This window comes from Sorex araneus, chromosome 2 (genome assembly GCF_027595985.1).
Source record: "Sorex araneus isolate mSorAra2 chromosome 2, mSorAra2.pri, whole genome shotgun sequence".
NCBI lineage: Eukaryota > Metazoa > Chordata > Mammalia > Eulipotyphla > Soricidae > Sorex > Sorex araneus.
The window spans coordinates 89243949-89264784 of NC_073303.1; the positions used below are offsets into that span (position 1 = coordinate 89243949).

General features: G+C 42.9%; 1 protein-coding gene across 1 annotated transcript in view; it reads left to right on the forward strand.

Annotated features, from left to right (window-relative positions):
• The window catches only part of COL22A1 (collagen type XXII alpha 1 chain), a 259447-nt gene extending 243284 nt beyond the window's left edge, over nt 1-16163 (forward strand). Inside the window, exons 58-63 of the mRNA XM_004602595.2 lie at nt 2455-2499; nt 4966-5145; nt 7011-7077; nt 10323-10505; nt 12858-12935; nt 15021-16163. Coding sequence (XP_004602652.2) covers nt 2455-2499; nt 4966-5145; nt 7011-7077; nt 10323-10505; nt 12858-12935; nt 15021-15208 — 741 coding nt within the window. The 3' untranslated portion in view covers nt 15209-16163. The remainder of the gene's footprint in view (nt 1-2454; nt 2500-4965; nt 5146-7010; nt 7078-10322; nt 10506-12857; nt 12936-15020) is intronic.
• Nucleotides 16164-20836: the final 4673 nt, after the last annotated feature.

The window sequence follows — 20836 nt, forward strand, 5'->3', positions numbered from 1 at the left end:
CCCTTTCTTCCTCCCTCTCTTCCTCCTCCCTTCTTTTTTCATGTGGAATTACTTTATTTAAACTTCTTTCTTTTTTTCTTTTTTGTTTGTTTTTTGGGCCACATATGGCTGTGCTAAGTCCTGACTCTGTACTCAGGGATCACTCCTGGCTGGTTCAGGGATATGGGATGCCAGAGATCAAATCCAGATAGCTGTGTACAAGGCAAATACCCTACGCTTTGTGCTATCACTCTAGCCCCTATAAACTTTATTGAGACATCATGAGTTAAAAAGTTAATCATAGCTGAGTTTCAGGCATGCAATGCTCCAATACCAAACTGACCACCAGTGTTGACTTCACCAATGTGGTTAGGTCCCATTCCCCACATTACTCCTGACTGCCTCCTTGACAAGCATAATATTTAGTTTGGTTATTGCATTTTGGATCACATGCTTTCAGCATTGTTGATTCAGTCCTTTAGATCTATACATATACATCTCTACACTGCAATGTGCCTGAGGTCCCTGGCCCTCCTCTGCTTCTTACTATCCTTCTCAATTTATTTCCTTCCCTTATCATTTCTGTAATCTAGGATCAAGGGTAGTCTTTGATGCATTGCATTCACATGTCCTGTTATTCTATATAAGTGAGATCCTCCAATATCATCCTCTTCTTCAGAGTCACTTCACTTAATATATTTTCCAGTTCCAACCAAGCTGCAGCAAAGTATATTTTGTCCTTTCTTGCAGCTATGTGACAATCCATTGTGTACAGCCATTCTTACTCTTACCCCACTCCCTTGCCTCTTCTCTTGCCTATCCCTGCTCCTCCTGTGTGGAAAGTGGAGGGCAGTTCTCTGAGGCCAGATCATATGGCACTAAATCTGGGAAGCATTTACCTCCTGCCACAGTCTCACTTTCCACTCACAGGACGGATCATTCCCTCATTGATTCAGTCACCATTTCCTACTGCTCACTGAATTGAATGGAAAGAGAATACACCAGCTACAGCTTCTGAGAGCTGCTTCCTACACCGACCCTGCCTGCCCTCTCTCTCCTACACACACACACACACACACACACACACACACACACACACACACACACACACACACTGTTTATCAGATAGAGTTCAGCCTCTGAGCAGACCCTAGGGTCATCCCGTATATCATCTCTCTCCCTATCTATGGTGATCTCCTGCATCTGTATACACTTCATCCCCAATTTGCAGGATTTGTCTTCACTTTTTTATTCACCTCGAAGCTCCTTGTCTCTTCTTATTAAATTGTATCAGCCCTCTGCCTCCCCACACAGAGAATTATGATTCATTCCTGGGGTTCCTGGGGCATGCTTCTGTATTTCTATTTCAGATATGAATTGGTCTGTGATAATTATGAACAGGCCATGCCTGCCTCTACTTCTTAGACAAGTGTTCAATGCTGGGGGTAAAGAAAAAAAACACAGGAGTTCTGTCTTATTCTTTTGCTCTGACCTGGCACCAGGACTGCTCAAATGTTTGCTCGCCTGATTTTCCTTTAGTGAACAACATAGATTATAGGGCACAAGATACAGATACAAATCCAAAAGTGGTGACTTGTCTGATTTCTAGCCCTGCATTTGAATAGTGGTGACTTTTGAAATTTGACATTTTTTTTTCAATAAGAACCACACCTAAAAGGGGGCCCCTATTTCACTTGCTGGCACTCTCATATTTAGGCTCATTCTCCCTAGTCCCTTCAGGGGTTTCAAACTTCACAGTTCAGCTAACCTCATTATATCCCAAAGACCCTTGGGGACATTTGGGGGTTTGCCCTCGACAGTTTTATGGTGTGGGGGGTCATGGTTATTAAGTTCACATAAGATGGTGAGATACAGAGATCACTCTAAGCAAAAGGATAGATGCTCCTGTACTACCTGCATGGGACTCATGAAAGTTATTTGGTTTGGTGTGGATAGAGCCAGTCAGGTCCGCAGGCACAATAAGTATTTATCAGAGACTCGTTCAGATTGGATCATTCTGGCATTTCACAGGAAGGATTTTTTTTCCGAAACTTATAGAGGGATATAAATTGGCTCATGGATTCATGTCTCAGGTCAATAGTGAGTCTTGTAGAATGAGAAGAAAGAAGAAAAATCAATGCCTATAATATCTGAACAAAGAAAGAATAATCTTGGAGGGCCAATTCCTCAAGATGTCTCTATCTTTTTTTTCAAGGCCACACCCAGTGGTGTTCATGGGCTACCCTGGGGGTCAATGCTCAGGGATTGGTCTTGGCAGTGCCTGGGGACCATGAGTTATTAGGGATGAAACCAGAGCCTTCTGCATGTGTCAGCGCTTTGAGTTACCACCACAGTCCTCTCACCTGTCTCTTGTCCTCAGCATGCTGATATCAGGAGAAGAGCTGAGAGAGAAACTCGCCCCAGGTAGACAGGAGAGTTGTTTCAATGACTGTCCTCTCTTGGATTTTATTTCAGGGTGCTCCAGGGAAACCTGGCGAATTAGGACCCAAAGGAGAAAGGGTAAGTGAGCTGTGCAGTCACTGGAACGGGAACTTGATCCAGTGCCAAGGGTATTTTGTCCAAGTCATTGAGTGAACAGCATGGAGACATTGTTGTTCACCGTCCCTTCCGACAGTCAAGAGTCCCACGAGGGAGGTTCTTTCCCCTGGGACTGTTGTATTGTAGTCAGTGTTGTTATTGTCTTTTCTTTCTTTTTATTTTTTGGTTGTTATTTTAAGGAGTAAAATCATTGCAATTACCAATTCAAAGGCAAGTGTTCTGAGACTTTGACAGATTTCCCTCTCTCCCTGTGCGAATACCGGTGCCTGTCAGACTCGACTCCCAAAGTGCCAATTTGCCGGGAGCCAGATTTGTTGCTGGAGGTGACAAGGGAACAGATTTTCCCATAATGAATCGCCTCAGCACTACACCCAGAAAGGCTTTCTTTACATTAAATTTTTCAAAATATATATATATATGTATATATATATATATATATATATATATTTATGAAGGGGGAATTTTTTTCTCCCAGAAATACCAGTGTGGGAAGGGAGTTTTCATACTCTGGGGACAAGTCTCCATGTTAGAGAGTGAAACTATTCTCCTTTGCCCCAGTCCTGCGTGGCTCCCTTTGGTCACTCAGCTTGCTGTCACCGCACAGCCAGGATTCAGAGCCTCCTCCCCCCTTCTCTTTGTTTTACACTACCCTGCAGAGACTCATCTCAGCTTTACTTGCCAGCTGGGTGAATGAGGCTCTGGTTTCTGCTGCAGACCAGAAGAGATAAGTGGAAAACAGAGGCTACAGCAGGGGGGGTTTGGGGGGACAGAGCTGTGTGTGGGGGAAGGAATCCAAAGGTTCCCTCTGAATCTTTTCCCCCACCCTCTATCTCTCTCTCTTTCTGAGTAATTTTGACTTTTCTGTGCACTGGAGTATATTCCTAAGGATGAAGCCAGGGGGCTGTGCCTCAGAGAGTGTCAAGCTCCTCCCCCTGCCCCCCCCCACACACCTACACCAGGTCACACAGATGTGCCCCTAGAGACTATAGCCTGAGATTGGGTTGGAGAGGTGCCAGGGCATTCATCTTATCACTATGAATTGCTCCTTTAATTCACAATCAATAAATGGAGAGCTGCCCTTCCCTGGTAAGTGGTTCCCTGGAACATTGCCATGGAGTGGTCTCTCCTCACGCTGGGGAATGTTTGAAATATGGAACAAGTCCTCTCGAGGCAAGTGATATTGAGATGTTGTTGCCTGAATAGGAATCGCCCCACTAGGTCATGGCTTTGCTAGGACCTTGGCTTCTGCCTTCACACAACCCTCATCTCAGCCCCACTAGTGCATCCCACCCAAGGAATCTCAGTGACCTGTTTGTATGAGGCCAAGTGCATCTTTTCAATCCAATGTTCTTTTTGTTATGGTAGAGAATACAACCAGACCCTTATATGTTGTAATTTGTAAAAGAATGGCTATAATGAAGAATGGGCACTTCTACCACCATCTCTGAGAGTTCCTTTCCTTTATGAGTTTGCTTTTTATTCTTCCAGAGTCTATTCATACAGAAACATTGGGTATGGATGTTATAAATACACAATTTCCTTTTTTAACAATGAACATAGCAGGTGTTGTCTATCCTGTGATTCCATTGATATTTTACACATTGGACATCTTACACATTGGACATCACTCATGACTGCACTTTTCCTTGTCCAGGGCATTGACTCCATAGCCAGAGTCATTTCCAGTTACCATCTCTTTTCTTTTCACCCCTATGACTCCCTGTCTCTCTCACTCCTTGGCAATGGAACCCTATGATACCCCAAGGCTGTAGTGTGGATGCTGTATTTTTAGACCCACTAGAAATTAGTAGAACTGGCTGATTGGAAAGACCAAAGCACAAAGTACAAAGTACGGGCTCTCCTGTGGTTGCCAGAAGCTTTTACCCAGGACTTGAGTCTCTGGATCAGCAACAGAGACTCTAAACCAGGAGTAAGCTCTGAACACTGCTGGTGTGACCCCAAAACAACCCCTCCCTCACCCCCACCCCCGCCAGCTACCAAATTGTTCACACTCAGAGCTGAGAGAAGGGACTGGCCAGCGAGGTATCTCTAAACAGCAATACTTTTCCCTTCATTTGACAGAGATCAAAACTGGAAAGGAAAGGACAGTACCCAGGGGTGCCTGTCACAGCGGCCAGTCTGAAGGAGGTGGCTGGAGCCTTGCTGTTGGGCACAGGGTGGAGCTGGATAGAATACTTGTCTGTGCAGACTACTCTAGTAATGTAGAATGAAATTTTGTCCCCCCGGCACCTGTGCCCTCATCTCTAAAGATGAGGCTTTCATCTCTAAAACCCCCTCTCCCAGCTCTACCAGAACTGTATCTCTTTTCCATTGCTACAGAAGCTGGGGATTGGGCCCCTTTCCTGGATTGCAGCTTTCCTGTCTGCACTTGGTCCTTTGCTCACTGACGTGTCCTTTCTCAACTAGGGTGATCCAGGAATCAAAGGAGAAAAAGGCCCTCCTGGTGGAAAAGGCCAGCCTGGAGACCCTGGAATCCCAGGTCACAAAGGCCACACTGGACTGATGGGTCCTCAAGGACCACCTGGAGAAAATGGGCCAGTTGGACCCCCAGGGCCTCCAGGCCAACCAGGATTTCCCGGACTGAGGGTAAGGATGTGGTGCTGCCTCAAACCTGGTTCTCTGGGGACTACATGGACACTGTAGGGTTTATGGTTTTCTGAGAAACCGGGTTAAAGTCTGCTGTCTGCCGGCAGCTCTGAATCAGAGCAGCGTGCTTGGTCTGAGCTTGAGCCTGCCCTTCCCAGCCCACAAATGATCAGAAGATGTTCTCCCAACAAGTCTGTTGGAATAAGCAAATGTTGTAATAAGCAAACATACTGTGCATAGCCTAAATGCTCAAGAGGAAAGCTTCTTCCCTCTTCGGCTTTTGTATCAGTGGCTAGACTTCCTAATGCTTTATTATCAGACATTTTTCTATCCCTGGATCTTGTGCTAGAAGTGATCGAAAAGATTCCAGTTTATTTTTCCCAACATAAGACATGAACTTACTTCATTTTATTTCTTTGAACTTATTCTAGTGGAAGAACTCTTACTTTTCACCAGCCAGTACCACTGGCCTGTCTGTGATGGGAAAATCAGTGCAGGCTTCCCACTGGAAGTCTTGGTTGAGGCTGATCAATTACCCTCTTTCCCTCTGAGAAGTTTAGATAATTCTCTGGGAAACTCATTGACGTCAGAGCACAAGCCTATGAGATCTCCAGTGTTTGGTCAGCTCTGGAATTCTGTGTTCTGTCATTTCCCGATGATTGTGTTCAGCCTGAATTTCAGCCATGCTGGATGATGTCAGACAGACAAAGTTTGACTGCCTCTCCAGAGAAATCGGAAAGACTTGGTGGACTTGTGAAATCCCTCAGAGAGTAAAAAAAAAAAAAACACTCATATTTTGCATGCAGGGAGACACAGGTTAGATACAGGACCATCTTTAGGAGCAGCCAGAGCACAGAGCCATGAGCAGCCTCCAAGCACTGTTAGCTGTATCCTCCTGCCAAAAAAACAACCAACCAACTATATCAACAAACTAAAGTTCTTTTTTTTTTTTTGCTTTTTTTTGTGTCACGTCCGGCTATGCACAGGGGTTACTCCTGGTTCTGCACTCAGGAATTACCCCTGATGGTGCTCAGGGGACTATATTGGATGCCGGGAAGCGAACTTGGGTTGGCATCAGTGCAAGGCAAACGTCCTACCCACTGAGCTATTGCTCCAGCCCCAACAAACCAAAGTTCTTTGCGTACTTGTTGAACAATCCTTCCTGGTCCTGCTCTGTTGGTAGCTGTGGGATTGCTGGATCCATAATGCAAAGATTGTTGACTAGAAGAAAAGTAAGAGAAAGAAATGGGATTAGTCTCTCACAGTGACCAGGCTTGCTGCTGGAATTGCAGAGATAAACTCAATAAGGCCCTAGTTCCCATGGCATGGACACTGCTCTGAAAAAGCCAAATGGAGCAGGAGCCCAATAATATGGCACTGAGGCTACTTCCCTTAGTGCTGATAAATAACATTACATGTGCTCTTCTTACCCATGCATTGCTTGGCCCCTGTAAATCAAGTACCTGGTCTCCATCATACACCAAAGGAGGAGCAAGAAAGAAAGAATGGGGAATGCCAGAACCAGGGAGCAAGAATTACCAAGGGACTAGTGCAGGAGCGAAGACATGAGTCTAATAATGTAGAAGGTAGACTGAGCTCTCCTGAAGGTAGGCTTTTCACAAAATGAGACAAAGCATGAGAGTTCCCAGAACCAGTGACAGGGAACTTGTGTGGGTGGAATCCCTGGACACAGTTGTTTATTCAGAAAGATTCCAGTAGTCATATTCGAGAAGGGCTACAGACTCAGAGAGCCACGAATCTTTCATCATATAAAATGGATCATTTTAGTTTGCTGAGCCACCAGAGGTCTTGAGTAGCAGGAGTTACCAGAAAGACACATAAAATTTCATCTTTCCTCCACCTAGGGTGAATCTCCATCAATGGACACCCTGCGGAGGCTCATACAAGAAGAAGTTGGGAAGCAGCTGGAAGGTAAAACAGTTGAAGGATTTTATCCCATCCCTGCATCTGAGCATCAGGGTGCCTACAAGTGCCTTCAAAATAGTCTTTTATTCTTCCCTCAGTGGTTGTGCCACCTTTTTCTGAAAAGGCATCCTACAAATGACTCCCATGTGGAAATCAGAATTGAGGAGCCCCTTGCAGGTTCTAGGCAGCTCATTAGACACAGATTCCTCTCCAGGTTCTCTGTAGTTGTTCTTTAATCACTGATGAATGCCCCTTGTAAAGAGAGCTTCTCTTGATGCAGCAAGCGCTACCACAAGCCATTATTTATTGGGTCTACTAAATCATTCATCATCAAGTGATTTTGATAGGGATGAGATAGGCCTCAAAGAACTTATTGTTCAGGAGAGAAGATGGGTAAGAATCAGCATATGATTCCAGTAGGTAAGCAAAGTTCTGTGAGGAAATTTAGTTCAGAAGCTTTTGAAAGAGGACAGATGTAAGAACCAAAGATAACTCAGAGAGGGAGACTGGAGAAAGGAATGTTTAGAGAAGGAAACATGTGCCAAAAGGGGTGATCAAAGAGGAATGAGACCCCTGGCACTTAAAATACTTAGAAAGACTTAAGAAGAAGAAAACTGCACATTTAGAGAAGTATGATCCTTTGACACAAATTCCTATGTGTCAGGTTTATTGTTAGTACTCCATGATCTTGACATATAGCAAATGGTCAGGGTTGGAAAAAGGCAGGGATATAATAGTAATATAACAGTGTATTGGACTAAACATGCATTGGGTGGCATTCTAAGTTCTATAGCTGGGATTTTAAGCATTTGCACATAAAAACTTGTGACGTAAAACACTCATTTTTACCCCTTGTGATGTTAGTAAAAGGCATGCTCGGGCTGGAAAGATGATTCAACCTTCTAGAGTGCATATTATGCATAAGGGTGTCCTGGGTTCGGTCCCTAATGCTGCATGTTCCCCTGAGCACAGAACCCAAAGTTGCATCAGAATGCCACCAGTTGTGCCCTCAAAACAAAACACAAACTAAAGAAAAGAGAGCAATTTAGCAATTTTCCAAAGGACAAAGCTCTGCTATGTGTCTGGTGGGGATTTGTATGCATGCAACCTCACCACAGAAGCTGCATCTTTTTATCATTTTTTTTTTTTTTGCTTAGTTGATATTTGGGCCACACCAATGGGTTCTCAGGGATTCCTTCAGGTCCTGCACTCAGGATCACTGCTGGTGGGCTCAGGAGGCCAAATGTAATTCCAGGCATTGAATCTTGGTTGGCCATATGCAAGGCAATGCCCCCACCCAATATACTGTCTCTCCAGCTCTGAAAAGGTATATGTTTCTTTGGGGGGGGGGGCACACCTGGATAACCTGGCTATTGTCAGGGGTTATTCATGGATCTGCATTCAGAAATTATTCATGGTGGGCATGGGGGACTATACGGGGTTCCAGGAATCGAAATCAGGTCATTTGCATGCAAAGTAACTGTCCTGTCTGCTCTGGCCCCAAGAAGAAGTCACACTCTTAACCCCTACTTTCCTACTTCCGTTTTGAAGGGAACAGATGAAAAATAGTCACAGATCACTCTACGAGAAGTACGATAAGAAACCAGTAACTATCTCCAGGCACAGATGATTTAAAGGAGAGGGAACATTTATTCACAGGGCGAAGTGTATTACAGTCACTGTATAAACCATATATCAGACTCACAGTTCCGTGTGAGTCAAGATGATGCTTGACACTGCTCTCTCAGAGTGTGAGCACAGACGCTCTCCCTTCAAAGGAGAGTTAAAGACCTGGGGTCAGTTTTCAAGGAATTGGAGTGCTGGGAGAGGAGGGAGGAAATCAAAATTTTGAGTGTGGATACCCTTTGTCTATGTATATCCTCGGGTCTTGCATGTGGGAATATCCATGTGCCACTTTCTGGGTCTTAGTGTTATCCTGTGGTAGATACCTCTGGGGAGTCTACAGCTAAAGAAAAGATATAAGACCTATTTGGAAGTAATTGAAAATGGAGTACTTGCTAAGTTGCATCTTCTCCCAAGCAATCTTTGCAAGATGGAGTATCCATTCCACTTTAAAGATGAGAAGATCAAGGCTCAATGAAGTCAAATATTCCTGTTTGAATTTCCTGTCACCACCTTTGCCCTGTCACCTTCTGTAAGAGAACAGAAATTCTAAAGAAAAGAGCTCTCCTGGAAAGGGCAGATGATTCTCAAGTTCTGATGATTCTCAAACCCTAGTCCTGCTGTAGTTTTTCTACCTAAATACCAGAGGTTTGAGCATCATTCCCTTCCCAAACTCTGGGCTCTGTCACAGCATCTCCAAGGTGATGTTCCTGGGTCTGATACCTGGACCATATAATAGACAGGCCTGTTTACCTTGGGGGCAGGGGGTGAGAGTTGAAGGGAGATGATGATCCCCAGTGTTGTTCAGGGCTTACCCCTGTCTCTGTGCTCAACGATTACTCCTGGCAGTGCTCAGGGTATCATATGTGGTGACAGGGGCTTGAACCTGGTTTGAATGCATGCAAGGCAAAGGCCCTATCTGCTCTCTTATCTCTCCAGCCCAAAGATAGCTCTTAGCCTTTAGATCAACACTCTCTCCCCAGTCAATTACAAAGGTGTTGCAGGCTAGCAATAAGGACTCATAATCTCCATGTTTGAGACACAGAAGAGTTATTAATAACAATAACAGTTCCTTGTAGATGAGGAATCTGGCCTTGGTTGAAGAAAATCACTACATTCTGTTTCACAAATCACTTAAAACCGACCCCTGCCTCTGTTACCCCAAGTGTCAATGACTACAACCACAGTTGGTTTTGGCAAGATTGAGCACTAGTGTCCACCAAGTTCTGGACCTGTGCCAGAAAATACTGGAAGACATAAACACATTTCCTTCATTCGTACACCGAGGTATATTTTATTTCAGTTCATCCAGTTAACAAAAATGAAAGCAAGAGATAAGAGAGGTCAGATAACTTGCTTACTTCTGGTCAGTGACACAAAGCTCTGTCTCCCCAGAGAGTGTAACTCAGGGTACCTGACTTCAGTGGTTGAGTTAGGCCCTATGACCTGTCTATTAGAGATGCATAAACAAGCATTACATATATCCTATGCCATGTGCCTTTGGTATGGGGTTATTGCTATTGCTTTGTGTTCTCTCTTCAGATAATAAGACGAAACAATGGCATTGCGTCTTGTCCTGTTTTTATGACCTTCCTTCATGGCATGTCTCTCTTTTTCCTATTCCTTAGTCAAACTTGCCTACCTCTTGGCCCAGATGCCCCCGGCACAGGTGAAGGTATCTCCAGGCAGACCTGGGCCTCCAGGACCTCCCGGAAAAGATGGCTTCCCAGGCCGGGCTGGGCCTATGGGAGAGCCAGGACGACCTGGGCAGGGTGGTCGGGAAGGACCTTCTGGACCAGTGGGCCCCAAAGGTGAGTGTTTCATGGGCCCCATGTGCAGGAGTTTGCACACTATATCTGAGTATGCATAATTCATGCCATTCTCATCTCCCGCAGCTTGGCAATGCCCTCAAGCCTGGCATCATATAATTTTTTCATATGTATAAGAGGCTTTCATGCTTGACATTTTTACAAAATTGTGCTTCTGCCAGGAGGATTGGATCAGTTCCCTCCTGCTTTCTTGTTCTCTCTCCATCTCCACTACTCGGGTTGCAAGGGCTATACCAAGAGCTCTGTTTGATCCCTTGTGAGTTTAGTGTCAACTGGGGAAGAAGGCATCTAAGCTCCATGAAACGGGGCATGGCAATCCAATTGTAGTATTGAATGAAGTGCATTAAGCTGCAGCTAAATATGGCTGTCCTCTCCACGGCCACACTAGAGCTCTGGGCTGTAGGAAGACACTCCGTTTTGATCCACACCTTCCTGTTTAAGTGAGTGCACAGTGGCCAGTGGGTCAGATTGTCCTTTCTCTGCAGAAAGACATATGAGAATGTGAGAGAAGGGACAAAAATGAAACTCCCCAGCCTGATAGCAGAGTCCTTCCTTTTGGGGAAGAAGAAGCGTAGAAAGTGATCCCAGCTGCCACTTTTAAGGGGAATTGAGGTTAGAGAATTGGACACCCTTTAATCGTACACTATTTCCTAACATTTTATTGATTCCTTTATTCCCTGAAATTCTCCTAGTAAAAAGCTTTTTGTTAAATTTAATGTCTGAGTCCTATCTATATTGATTCATTTAATAAAATATGAATAAATGTTAATAGGACAGAATAAAGGATAGGAAATAGCAGACAATGACAGAATAATAGTCGAACATAATAATTATAACAATAAATAAGAAATAGAAGAATGCCAATTTGGATTGGGGAAGAAAATACAATATGTTGCATTTGAGAGCTAATTTGAAAGCCACAGGCAGAAATAATGATTAAAAAATAAATTGCAAGTCAGCTGAATCACATCTTTACAGTATTAATTCAGCTATAATCTTAAATATACTCCCAGAAAAATGGACACACTCTCCTTGAATATCTGTTCTGGTTTTCAAATCCTATGCTGTTGCTTACTGCACGCTGCTTCTCTTTGGAATGGTCTTTGTGCCCCGTGTTTATGTTTTATTAGATTTCAAGCTTCATGGAAGTGGAATTGTGCATTATGTATGCAAACTTTTTTAATCCAATACCTTTTAAATAGAGGTTTGTGTAAATGCTTTAAGAACAAGGAGAAAGGTAGACATGTCCAAGTGGATGTATGGGGACATGTGATAGTAGAGGTGAGAATGATGGATGAGCATAATTGGTTGCTGTGCTTAAAGAAGTCAGCTTTTTTATTTGGACATAGACCTTTGCTAATATGTATAGGCATATGCATGTATAAAACTGGGCAGTTATATGTTCAAGTAAATATTTCTGTGTAAATAGGAGCTCATGTTTAAAATAGTTACCTTTATTACGAGTTCTAGTTCAAATGCAGACAGCCCCCTTTTCTGCACTTGAAGTGCAGTGATTGAGACACCCAAGGCAATACTGATGGGGTATTGTGGTTCCATGCTGAGGGATTGATTCTGGAAGTCCTCAGGTTACTATGTGATGCCATGGTCCAAACATCAATACACTATATACATAGCAAGCACATCCGTCCACTGGGCTATCATCCTGGCTTCTTTTTTAGATATTTAGATATTCTCTATACATATCATTCTAATTTAGATATTCTCTATACATATCATTCTAATGACCCAGAGCTGAGCACCCAGACTATTGGTTAGCTTCTCTAAGGATATTTTAGGTTCATAGCTTCTACGGAATAAATTAGTTGGAATAGGGAATCCTTTGATTTAAAAGAAACTTTAAACTCCATAGTTGTATTAACCTCACAGGAGACACTAGACACTAGTCCTGCCTGGTACCCTGGTTGGGCCTCTTTCTCCTCCATGGTCAATTCCAGGTGCAACTATTTTTTTGGAAGAAATGAACCTGGGGAACCTGATTATGTTAAAGATGGACTCTCTTGAGGGATGCTGGTATTGAAGGAAAGAATCAGCAGGATATCCTGGCTTCCCAGGCCTGGAAGGCCCCCCTGGCCATTGTGATACCTCACTATCTATTTGTATTGGTATTCACTTATGTGTATTTCCGCCAGTGTGTACTTGAGGGTGTATGAATAAGTGTGTGGCCAGGCATGAGAGACACATGGGATTATGTGTGAGTCAGGTTAGTTGTCCCCAGAAGGCCACAGCAACACAGACCGACCTCCTGCACAGTGACACCTGAATTCTGTCTACACCATGAGTCTCACCATTGCAGATGCCTTTTTTTCTCACCAGGTGAGCGAGGAGTCAAAGGCGATCCTGGTGTACCTGGAATTGGCCTCCGAGGAGAGATGGGCCCACCTGGAGTCCCCGGTAAGACTGATGTCTGGTGTCTCAGGTTGAGGTTAATACCACTATGGAGTAAGATACAGTGAAGCTCTCCGATCTGTCCTCACCACAATTCTCAAACCTGGGAGCCAGGGCTATGGTTCAACCAATGAGGGGACAGAACTTTTTTTTTAATTTACTCTTCCCAAAAGGTTAGTTCTGATTCATTATGAAACAAACTCATGTAATATTACCCGTGAATTCTTGAAGTGTACCCCATAGGTTAAAAATCCTAAGAAACAGTATTAAAGAACACAGAATTTAAAAGACAGTGCTGGGAGTTGTATCTCCTTTATAATCAGTCATATTAAATCATGACTTCTTATGCAAGTTGGGGAATCTTGTATGAAGGGCAATATTTATTTTCTTTCTGCCAGAATTTTTCAACTTATTTTAATGTGGAACCTTTGTGTCACCCATTGTGCAACCTGTGAATACCTGATACTAGCTCTTAGACCATATTTGGGGAGATGTCATTCAATAGACACTTCTACTGCTTGTGTCATGCAGAGTGGACATGGTCCCTTCTTCTAAAATCTGGTCATGTTGGTGATCCAACCTAGGAGTTGTACTGGAAGAGCTTCTAAAAAAGCAGTAATCACTTTCCGAGACAAGGTGTATCAGTGGAAGCTAAAAAAATTAGACCGAATTATTATCAGATTCCACCTCATTGAGGACTCTATTTCTATTTAATTCTAGTATATATGATTGAGCTCATTTTAAAAATATTAATCTTATAGGTAATTTTCACAGTTTCATGTCCTCTGTTCCCAAAATTCTTACAGCGGACATATATTATCATGGTCATGAAAACATCATTAGAAATGGATGCTACTTACTTTTAACAATTCATCTTCTTTCAAATAGCTTATAATATTAAGGGTATTTAAAAATAAGGCAATTCAAAGTATTGAAAGGCATAAGGGAAACAATTTAAAAGTGAGAAACAATTGTGTGATTATGCAGTTGAGATAATGACTATACTCCAGTGATTCCCAGCTGAAAGAAAGAAAAACTCTGAGGTCTCAAAGTTTGGTTTAAGCAGGACTTTAGAGTCCTGCTCCAGCAAAGCATGAACAGAATTCATGAAATTTCTGACTAACTTCCAAAGGGAAACAGCTACCTTTTGCTTACTTTATTGAAGATGTAAACATCCAGAGTAAGTACTAAAACTTATGAAAGGAAAATCATTGTTAGAGTTAACTATAGGACTTAGCACTAACTCCATTGTCAAGGCAAAGGGTGTTACTATGTTGCTTAATAAGTGGTGATAGAAATTTGTCCACAGATATTTCTAGAAGATCTAAATTATGGGCTGTCAATTACCTATCTCATACTTGCATTGTCTTTAAACACTTGTATAAATGGTTAATATAGTCCAAGTATATGATTTAAATTTGACATATAAAAATTTAGAAACTAGTAATATTTGGAACAAGTTAGATACTGGATCATATATAAAACAGGATAGTTTCTCTTTAAGAACATGTGACTGGCTAACGTTGAGGACTTGACATGACATTCAAAATTCAGTTTCATCTACTAGAACTTTGTAAGAATATAGAAGTCCTGTTCCTTTATACAACAAAAGTGAGAACATGGTCCATACTTGGCCTCAATTTACCCTTCTTATTCCTTTTCAGTAACACACTGATTACTATTTATAGTTTAAATAGTTACGGCTGTTTCTTTTATTTTATTTGGACTGTGGGGGTTAGGCCATACCTGGCAGTGCTCAGGGGGCTGCTCCTGTGCTAGGGGATTGCTCCTGGCAGTGACGGGGGGACTATGTGGTACAGGGTTCAAATGTGGAGCTGTTGCATAAAAAGATTACGCTTCATTCTGTTGAACGACTGACCCGTCCTTTTTACTTTCATATGAAGGTGATCTTCTATGTAATGCCCATGTGGTCCACTCAAATAATTCCCAAGTTGAACTTCCAGAAAATGGCATAGTTTCCTGGGGCTGTTTTAAATTCCTAGCTCTTGCTGAATGAACTCAGTGAAACAGGGATCCTTTGATTCAAAAGAAACTTGAACCTCTTTCTATTTCTTTTGCTCTTTGATCCAGGTCAACCTGGGGAACCGGGTTATGCCAAAGATGGTCTTCCTGGGAGTCCCGGCCCTCAAGGAGAGACAGGACCAGCAGGACATCCTGGACCTCCAGGCCCTCCTGGCCCCCCTGGTCAGTGTGACCCGTCCCAGTGTGCTTACTTTGCTAGCCTTGCTGCCCGTCCAAGCAATGTGAAAGGGACCTAGAAGATTCCAGAAAGCAAGGGAAACAGAGGAAGATTTCTGAAACTTGAACTTAAAGCTCTCTGTGGGAAGCCAGAGGCCTTGAAACCTTTCAACTATGAGTATTTTTCCTTTCTTTTATCATTTGTTTTTATTTTATTGAGAGACCTCAATATTATTAAAATGAAGAGATGCTGCCGGTCGGTCAGATTGTTATTATTATTATTATAATTATTGTTAATTATTATTATTTCATGTGATGATGGTTTGTGTGTGTTTTTTATCTCTAAATTGGGACAAGTTGCTTTATGGGGTACTGGATTGCTCTCAGTTTTCAAAATCCCCTCTGCAATGTAGCCACCAATTTAAAGGAAACTCTTGGTGCTATGAATCCCTGACATGACACTTGCCAGATTTACCTCTTTCCTCCAAGCAAACATTTTTAAGAAATAAAATGGTGAGCATCTATTCTTGGTCTTGCCCAGAGATTGCCTGGAGAGAAATTGTCAGCAAGTTGCCACTTGCCAGGAGAGGAAGATGAAGTAGGAAGTGAATCATAATTACATAGAATGTTCTTCCTCTGATGCAAAGTTCACACAGTCAGCCCAGCCTCAGGCCTCGGGGATCAATGGCCACTGCTTCAGTGTTCCAGGTTTGCAGGAGGGAAATTGTGTGTCAGTGGTTGTCAAGGGCTTTGAGGAGTTCTGTGTGTAGGCTTGATAAAATCAACCCCTGTGTCTTAATTGGGACCCCTTCAGGTTTCTCATTGTTGGTTTTACTCAATTTATTTGTAAAATACGGGGTCCAGTGACCACTCCTGGGTTTTACTAACTGTCAGATTAAGAAGAGCACTGGCCAGCAACCAGGAAATCTGTGCCTCCAGGGTCCTTCTCTGAAATATATTTCATTGAGTGTACATGTGTGTATATGACAGTCTAGTGCAAACAGGTGCTCAATAAATCTATCTTTCTCAAGTTGATATGATGATTCCTTTCTTTTTTTTCCTTTTATTTCTTGGTAGCGATAGATTTTGGGCCACCGCTAGTGCTCAGGAACTGCTTCTGCCTCTAGGCTCAGAAGTCACTACTGGTGGTGCTCATGGGACCATGTACAATGCAGGGGATGGAAACAGGGCTGACCAGATGCAAGCAAGCATCCCCCTGTACTGTCTCTCTGGACTGATGATTCCTTTCTTATCTCCAAACCCACCTACATATGAGCTCCTCAAGGACAGGCCTGTCGTTTTCCTCTGGGAACCTAATATAAAGCTGTGAGCTGAATATTTATGGAATGCCTCCAGGAGACATCAGTAGAATCTGTTTCAAGGGACTGCGCAAGCATTCACATAAGTCACTTCCCAGCCCCATGAAGCTGCTGCTAATCCTGTCCCTTGTCCCAGTTGCAGATGAAAACTGGAATATCTTCCCCAAGAATACTCAGCAAGTTAATGGTTTGGATCCATATAACTTAATTCAGGAGTGGGCTACTTTGAATTGATCTGGGCTGTGAGCACTAGATTTTATTCTCTAGAAAACTACTCTGAAAGAAGGGCTGGTGCAGGAGTTGGCAACTCAGAGCCCTTGGATGGGGATGGTGTGTGTGTGTGTATGTGTGTGTTTGTGTGTGCGTGTGTGTGTGTGTGTGTGTGTGTGCGCGAGCGCGTGCCACATGTACGCATTTGTGTCTGTACTTATCCTTCATTCCTGAAAGACCAAGAGCCAAAGGGTTCCTCAAGATTGAGGGCTATTGCACCATAGTAAAAAATAGTTGGTGCACAATTAATAGTGATGAAGGCCAGGGGGTCCTCCAATGACCTCGTGAAGTGTATTTGAAATTCTGAGGTTTCACTTTGTAGACTGGCAATATAATCTCAGTTCTCTTCCTTGGAGGAAAAATGAGTTTCTGTCATCCGGGTTTTGGTTCAGAAATCACTTTGTTTTTCAGACCAGGACTTTGGGCTGAGTTTTTGGTTTTTGGTCTGAGTATTTGCTGAGCATAGATAAAAGTTTTCTGGCCAGTTTTCTTCATCTCTGACTTTCTTGAACCAAGATTTAAGTGCAACCTGATTCACTACTGAACTTCCCCTAATTAGTTATTAATTAGCATTACTAAAATATCCCTAAAGATGTGGCAGAGTGAACAACTCCACCAGCTGCCTTACCTCCTCCAGCTGAGCCAAACTACATATGTCAAATATGTAACTGAATGAACTTCATTCACTTCATTGTCTACCTGTTTTAAAGGAAATTACTATGAATTTCATAAGAAGTGTATTAAAACATCCTCCTTTAGTTTTGAGATATAATTGACATATAAAATTATATAGACTTTTAAGTTGTCATAAGTAATGATTTGATATGTTTATATATTTCAATAAGGAGATTTTGCATAAAGGCAAAACAGGGTCCATTGTTTATAGTTCTCCTAATTTCCCACCTTAAAGAACAACTGAGTCAACTTTGTTCATCTAAATTTAAGTAGAGAAATTCTCCTAACCAGATCCTTCATTAGAATGTTTTTCAAAGTATGTCCTCTCCCCTTACATTTTAAGTCTATTTCTTGACTTAAGATACCTGGACTCAACTCTGCTCCTACGGTAAATTAGAAACTCTGTCGGGGGCCAACTCCATTTGCTTCAAATCACAGCTGATTTACCTGAAACCTGGAGAATCACAATGGGGACTCTGGACATTAGCAGAAATCCATGATCTATGGAACCCTCTTACGAGAAGAATCATGTGACATGACTGGCCCACATGTCATGTGACATGACTGGTGCACAGAGTATGTTTATTTCTCTAAGACAAGAGTGAACATTCAGATGGGTAACCAGGACTTGCAAGCACCTAGATTCCCAACAGTGGGGGTCTGAGCACAGAGTCTGTTTGTCTCTGAGTTTTGGCTTGGAGTCCATGCTGTGATGTGGACCCTAGTCTTGCAGTGTACCTTTGAAAATTAGGGTGTGGGTCAGAGCCAACAGAAGAAGGTGGGCTTGCAGAGCCTAACAGTTTTTGTTAGGTTTTTGTCTTGAGATCTGTATCTGACAGTTCTAAACAAGTAGCACAATTTAACAAGAAGTCGCCATTCTACCTGGAAAGGAGTATTGGATATGGTACAGTCAAAGGCAAGAGAGTAAAATAAAATAAAAAGATGGTGACTGGTACATGGCCCTGAGAGCTAGTGCAGAAAGGATAGATAAGATGCACATGTCCAGGGCATAACAGTTTGTGAAAATATCTCAGGTTGTGCTTCTGTTCTCTCTCATCCTGGAACTATCTGGCCAGGATGTAATTTCGGAGTTGGCCTTCAACTTCCTTCTCAGAGGACCTGCGGGTGATGTTAGCATCCTTTACTTAATTCTTTTCCATAGATTTGTTAGGCTGTGGGTTCCAATATGCCACTAAGAGTCCACAAGTTCATTTTATTGAGGAGTAGGGATTAGGTCACATCTTGTAGTGCTAACAGCTGCTCCTGGCACTATGCTAAGGAGTGACCCCTGGAAGTGTTTATGGGACCATATGTGATGCTTGGATCAAACTTGAGTCAGCTGTATGTAAGGAAATTTCAGCCTGTATAACTGGCTAGTTTTTGATAGAACATAGTGGTGTTAGAAACTATCAGGCTCTGACTCCTTATCTGGAACTTCCCTTACACAAGCACTGGCACAGGATCCCTTATACCAATACTAAAACAGAGAGCTCTTCAAAACTGGACTCTCGATGCACCGGCCCCTGACTACTCACACCAATGGCTTGTAGCGAGGACCAACTCTCTCCCAGCTATCTACAGAGGCCAACTCCAATTGTGCAACTAAAAAATAAAATTATTGTGGGGAAAAGAGATGCCACTTGTTAAGTTATTAAAATGTACATGTTGCATTTCTGATTTATTTTGATATGGTTTAAGAAGTGCTTTTTTTTTTGCTTTTTGGGTCACACCCAGTGATGCACAGGGGTCACTCCTGGCTCTGCACTCAGGAATTACCCCTGGCGGTGCTCAGGGGACCATATGGGATGCTGGGAATCGAACCTGGGTTGGCCACATGCAAGGCAAACGCCCTATCCGCTGTGCTATCGCTCCAGCCCCAAAGAAGTGCTTTTTAAGGATAAAGCTTATTGTCTCTCTACCTTTTCTATGGTCACATAAAAGACAATACACTCAGGCACCTTTTTGATGCTATTTTGAGAAGCCAGGAAAATGAATATGCTCTGTGTATCTGGAGGTAATGTGTCACTAAAGCCATCAAAACCATGGGACTGACCAGGAAGTATTATAGAGGGGAAATATCTGGGGCAAGGGGTGTTTCTGTCCTCAAAACATTTGAGACCTGAAAAGAAGCTTAAGACAAAGAAATTTCAGACACAGACCTTGCCAGACCAATTTTCTCTTTATGCAGCCATTCCTTTTAAGGACTTCCAAGTATTGTTTTTACTTTTTCTAACCTCGAGAAGGTGGAAAGAGGGAGAGAGCAGGGATGATGCTCCAGTTCAAGACACTCACTAGAAGAGGAATGACCCTGACAACTTGACCCTTGACTGGGTAATTCAGCAAGATCCTTAGAGCATGGCAGGGATGAGCAGTTACTATGGAAACATTTGGGAGGTCATCTCACCCAGACTCACCTTGGTTTCCTTCCCAAATGTTCCCCATCATCAGGGAAGAATCGAGAACTTGGCAAGAATTATTAAGCTGGCTGTCACCCAGCAGCCTTATTATTTAGTGGCCTGAGTTGGTGGTATAAAAGGGACAAAGGAAGTGGCAAAGATGGGATTGGAAGCAAGGATTCTGTTCTTAAGTGGCTGTTTGTTTATTTTAAAGCTCAGGAGACCTAGTGACAAGAGTTAGAGACGACAACATGGGAAAAACAAGCTAATTCAGAAAAGGGGTAGTTTAGGGAGCCTGGTATATAATTGCATCCACAACACTATCCCTGGACCACACAGAAGGAGGCAAATACTTATGGAATAGACCCCTGTAATTTGGTCAGTGTTATGAAACACAAAAATCTATCGACAACAAAAATAATATCATCTGTCAATCATGGTGTCCATTGTATGCCCAGATACACACATCTTACATCATAACCATCTTGATGCAGAGAGTCTCTTGCCCGCATGCCTGGCTGTCTTCCCTGGGGCCCCTCGGAGGGGATGGGCTCCAGCTTCCCTCCCCACCCCGAGCAGAGCTCCCGGTGGCCGAAGACCACCGGAACCTAGCTACAGCCCTGTTCAAGGCCCCTCTCCACACGTTCGGACAGGTTTCACGCATGAAGGTACCAGCAGAGGAACCCAGGTGTGTGTAATCCCATCAATGGCCAACATCCAGAGACAGATAATTTCTATAGCAACTGAAAATATTGAACTATGTTCTATAAAACATATCAAATAGAGGGAGAGATGACTCAGGCAGGGCACATAGCAGAAAGAAGTCAAAGCCTGATTGTGATAGTGTTGCTAGGAAAAGTTCCAGGCAAAGGATAAGGGGTGTTTCAGTGCCATATATTTTGTAACATCCCTTATCCTTTTTATTTGTTTGTTTTCTTTACAAATTTTTATGTACTGTGAAGCATATTTGTTCTCCCGCTAGTTGCTTTGTTCTATAGAACATAGTTCAGTATGTTTAGTTGCTATAAAGATAAGGTGAAGGATGCCA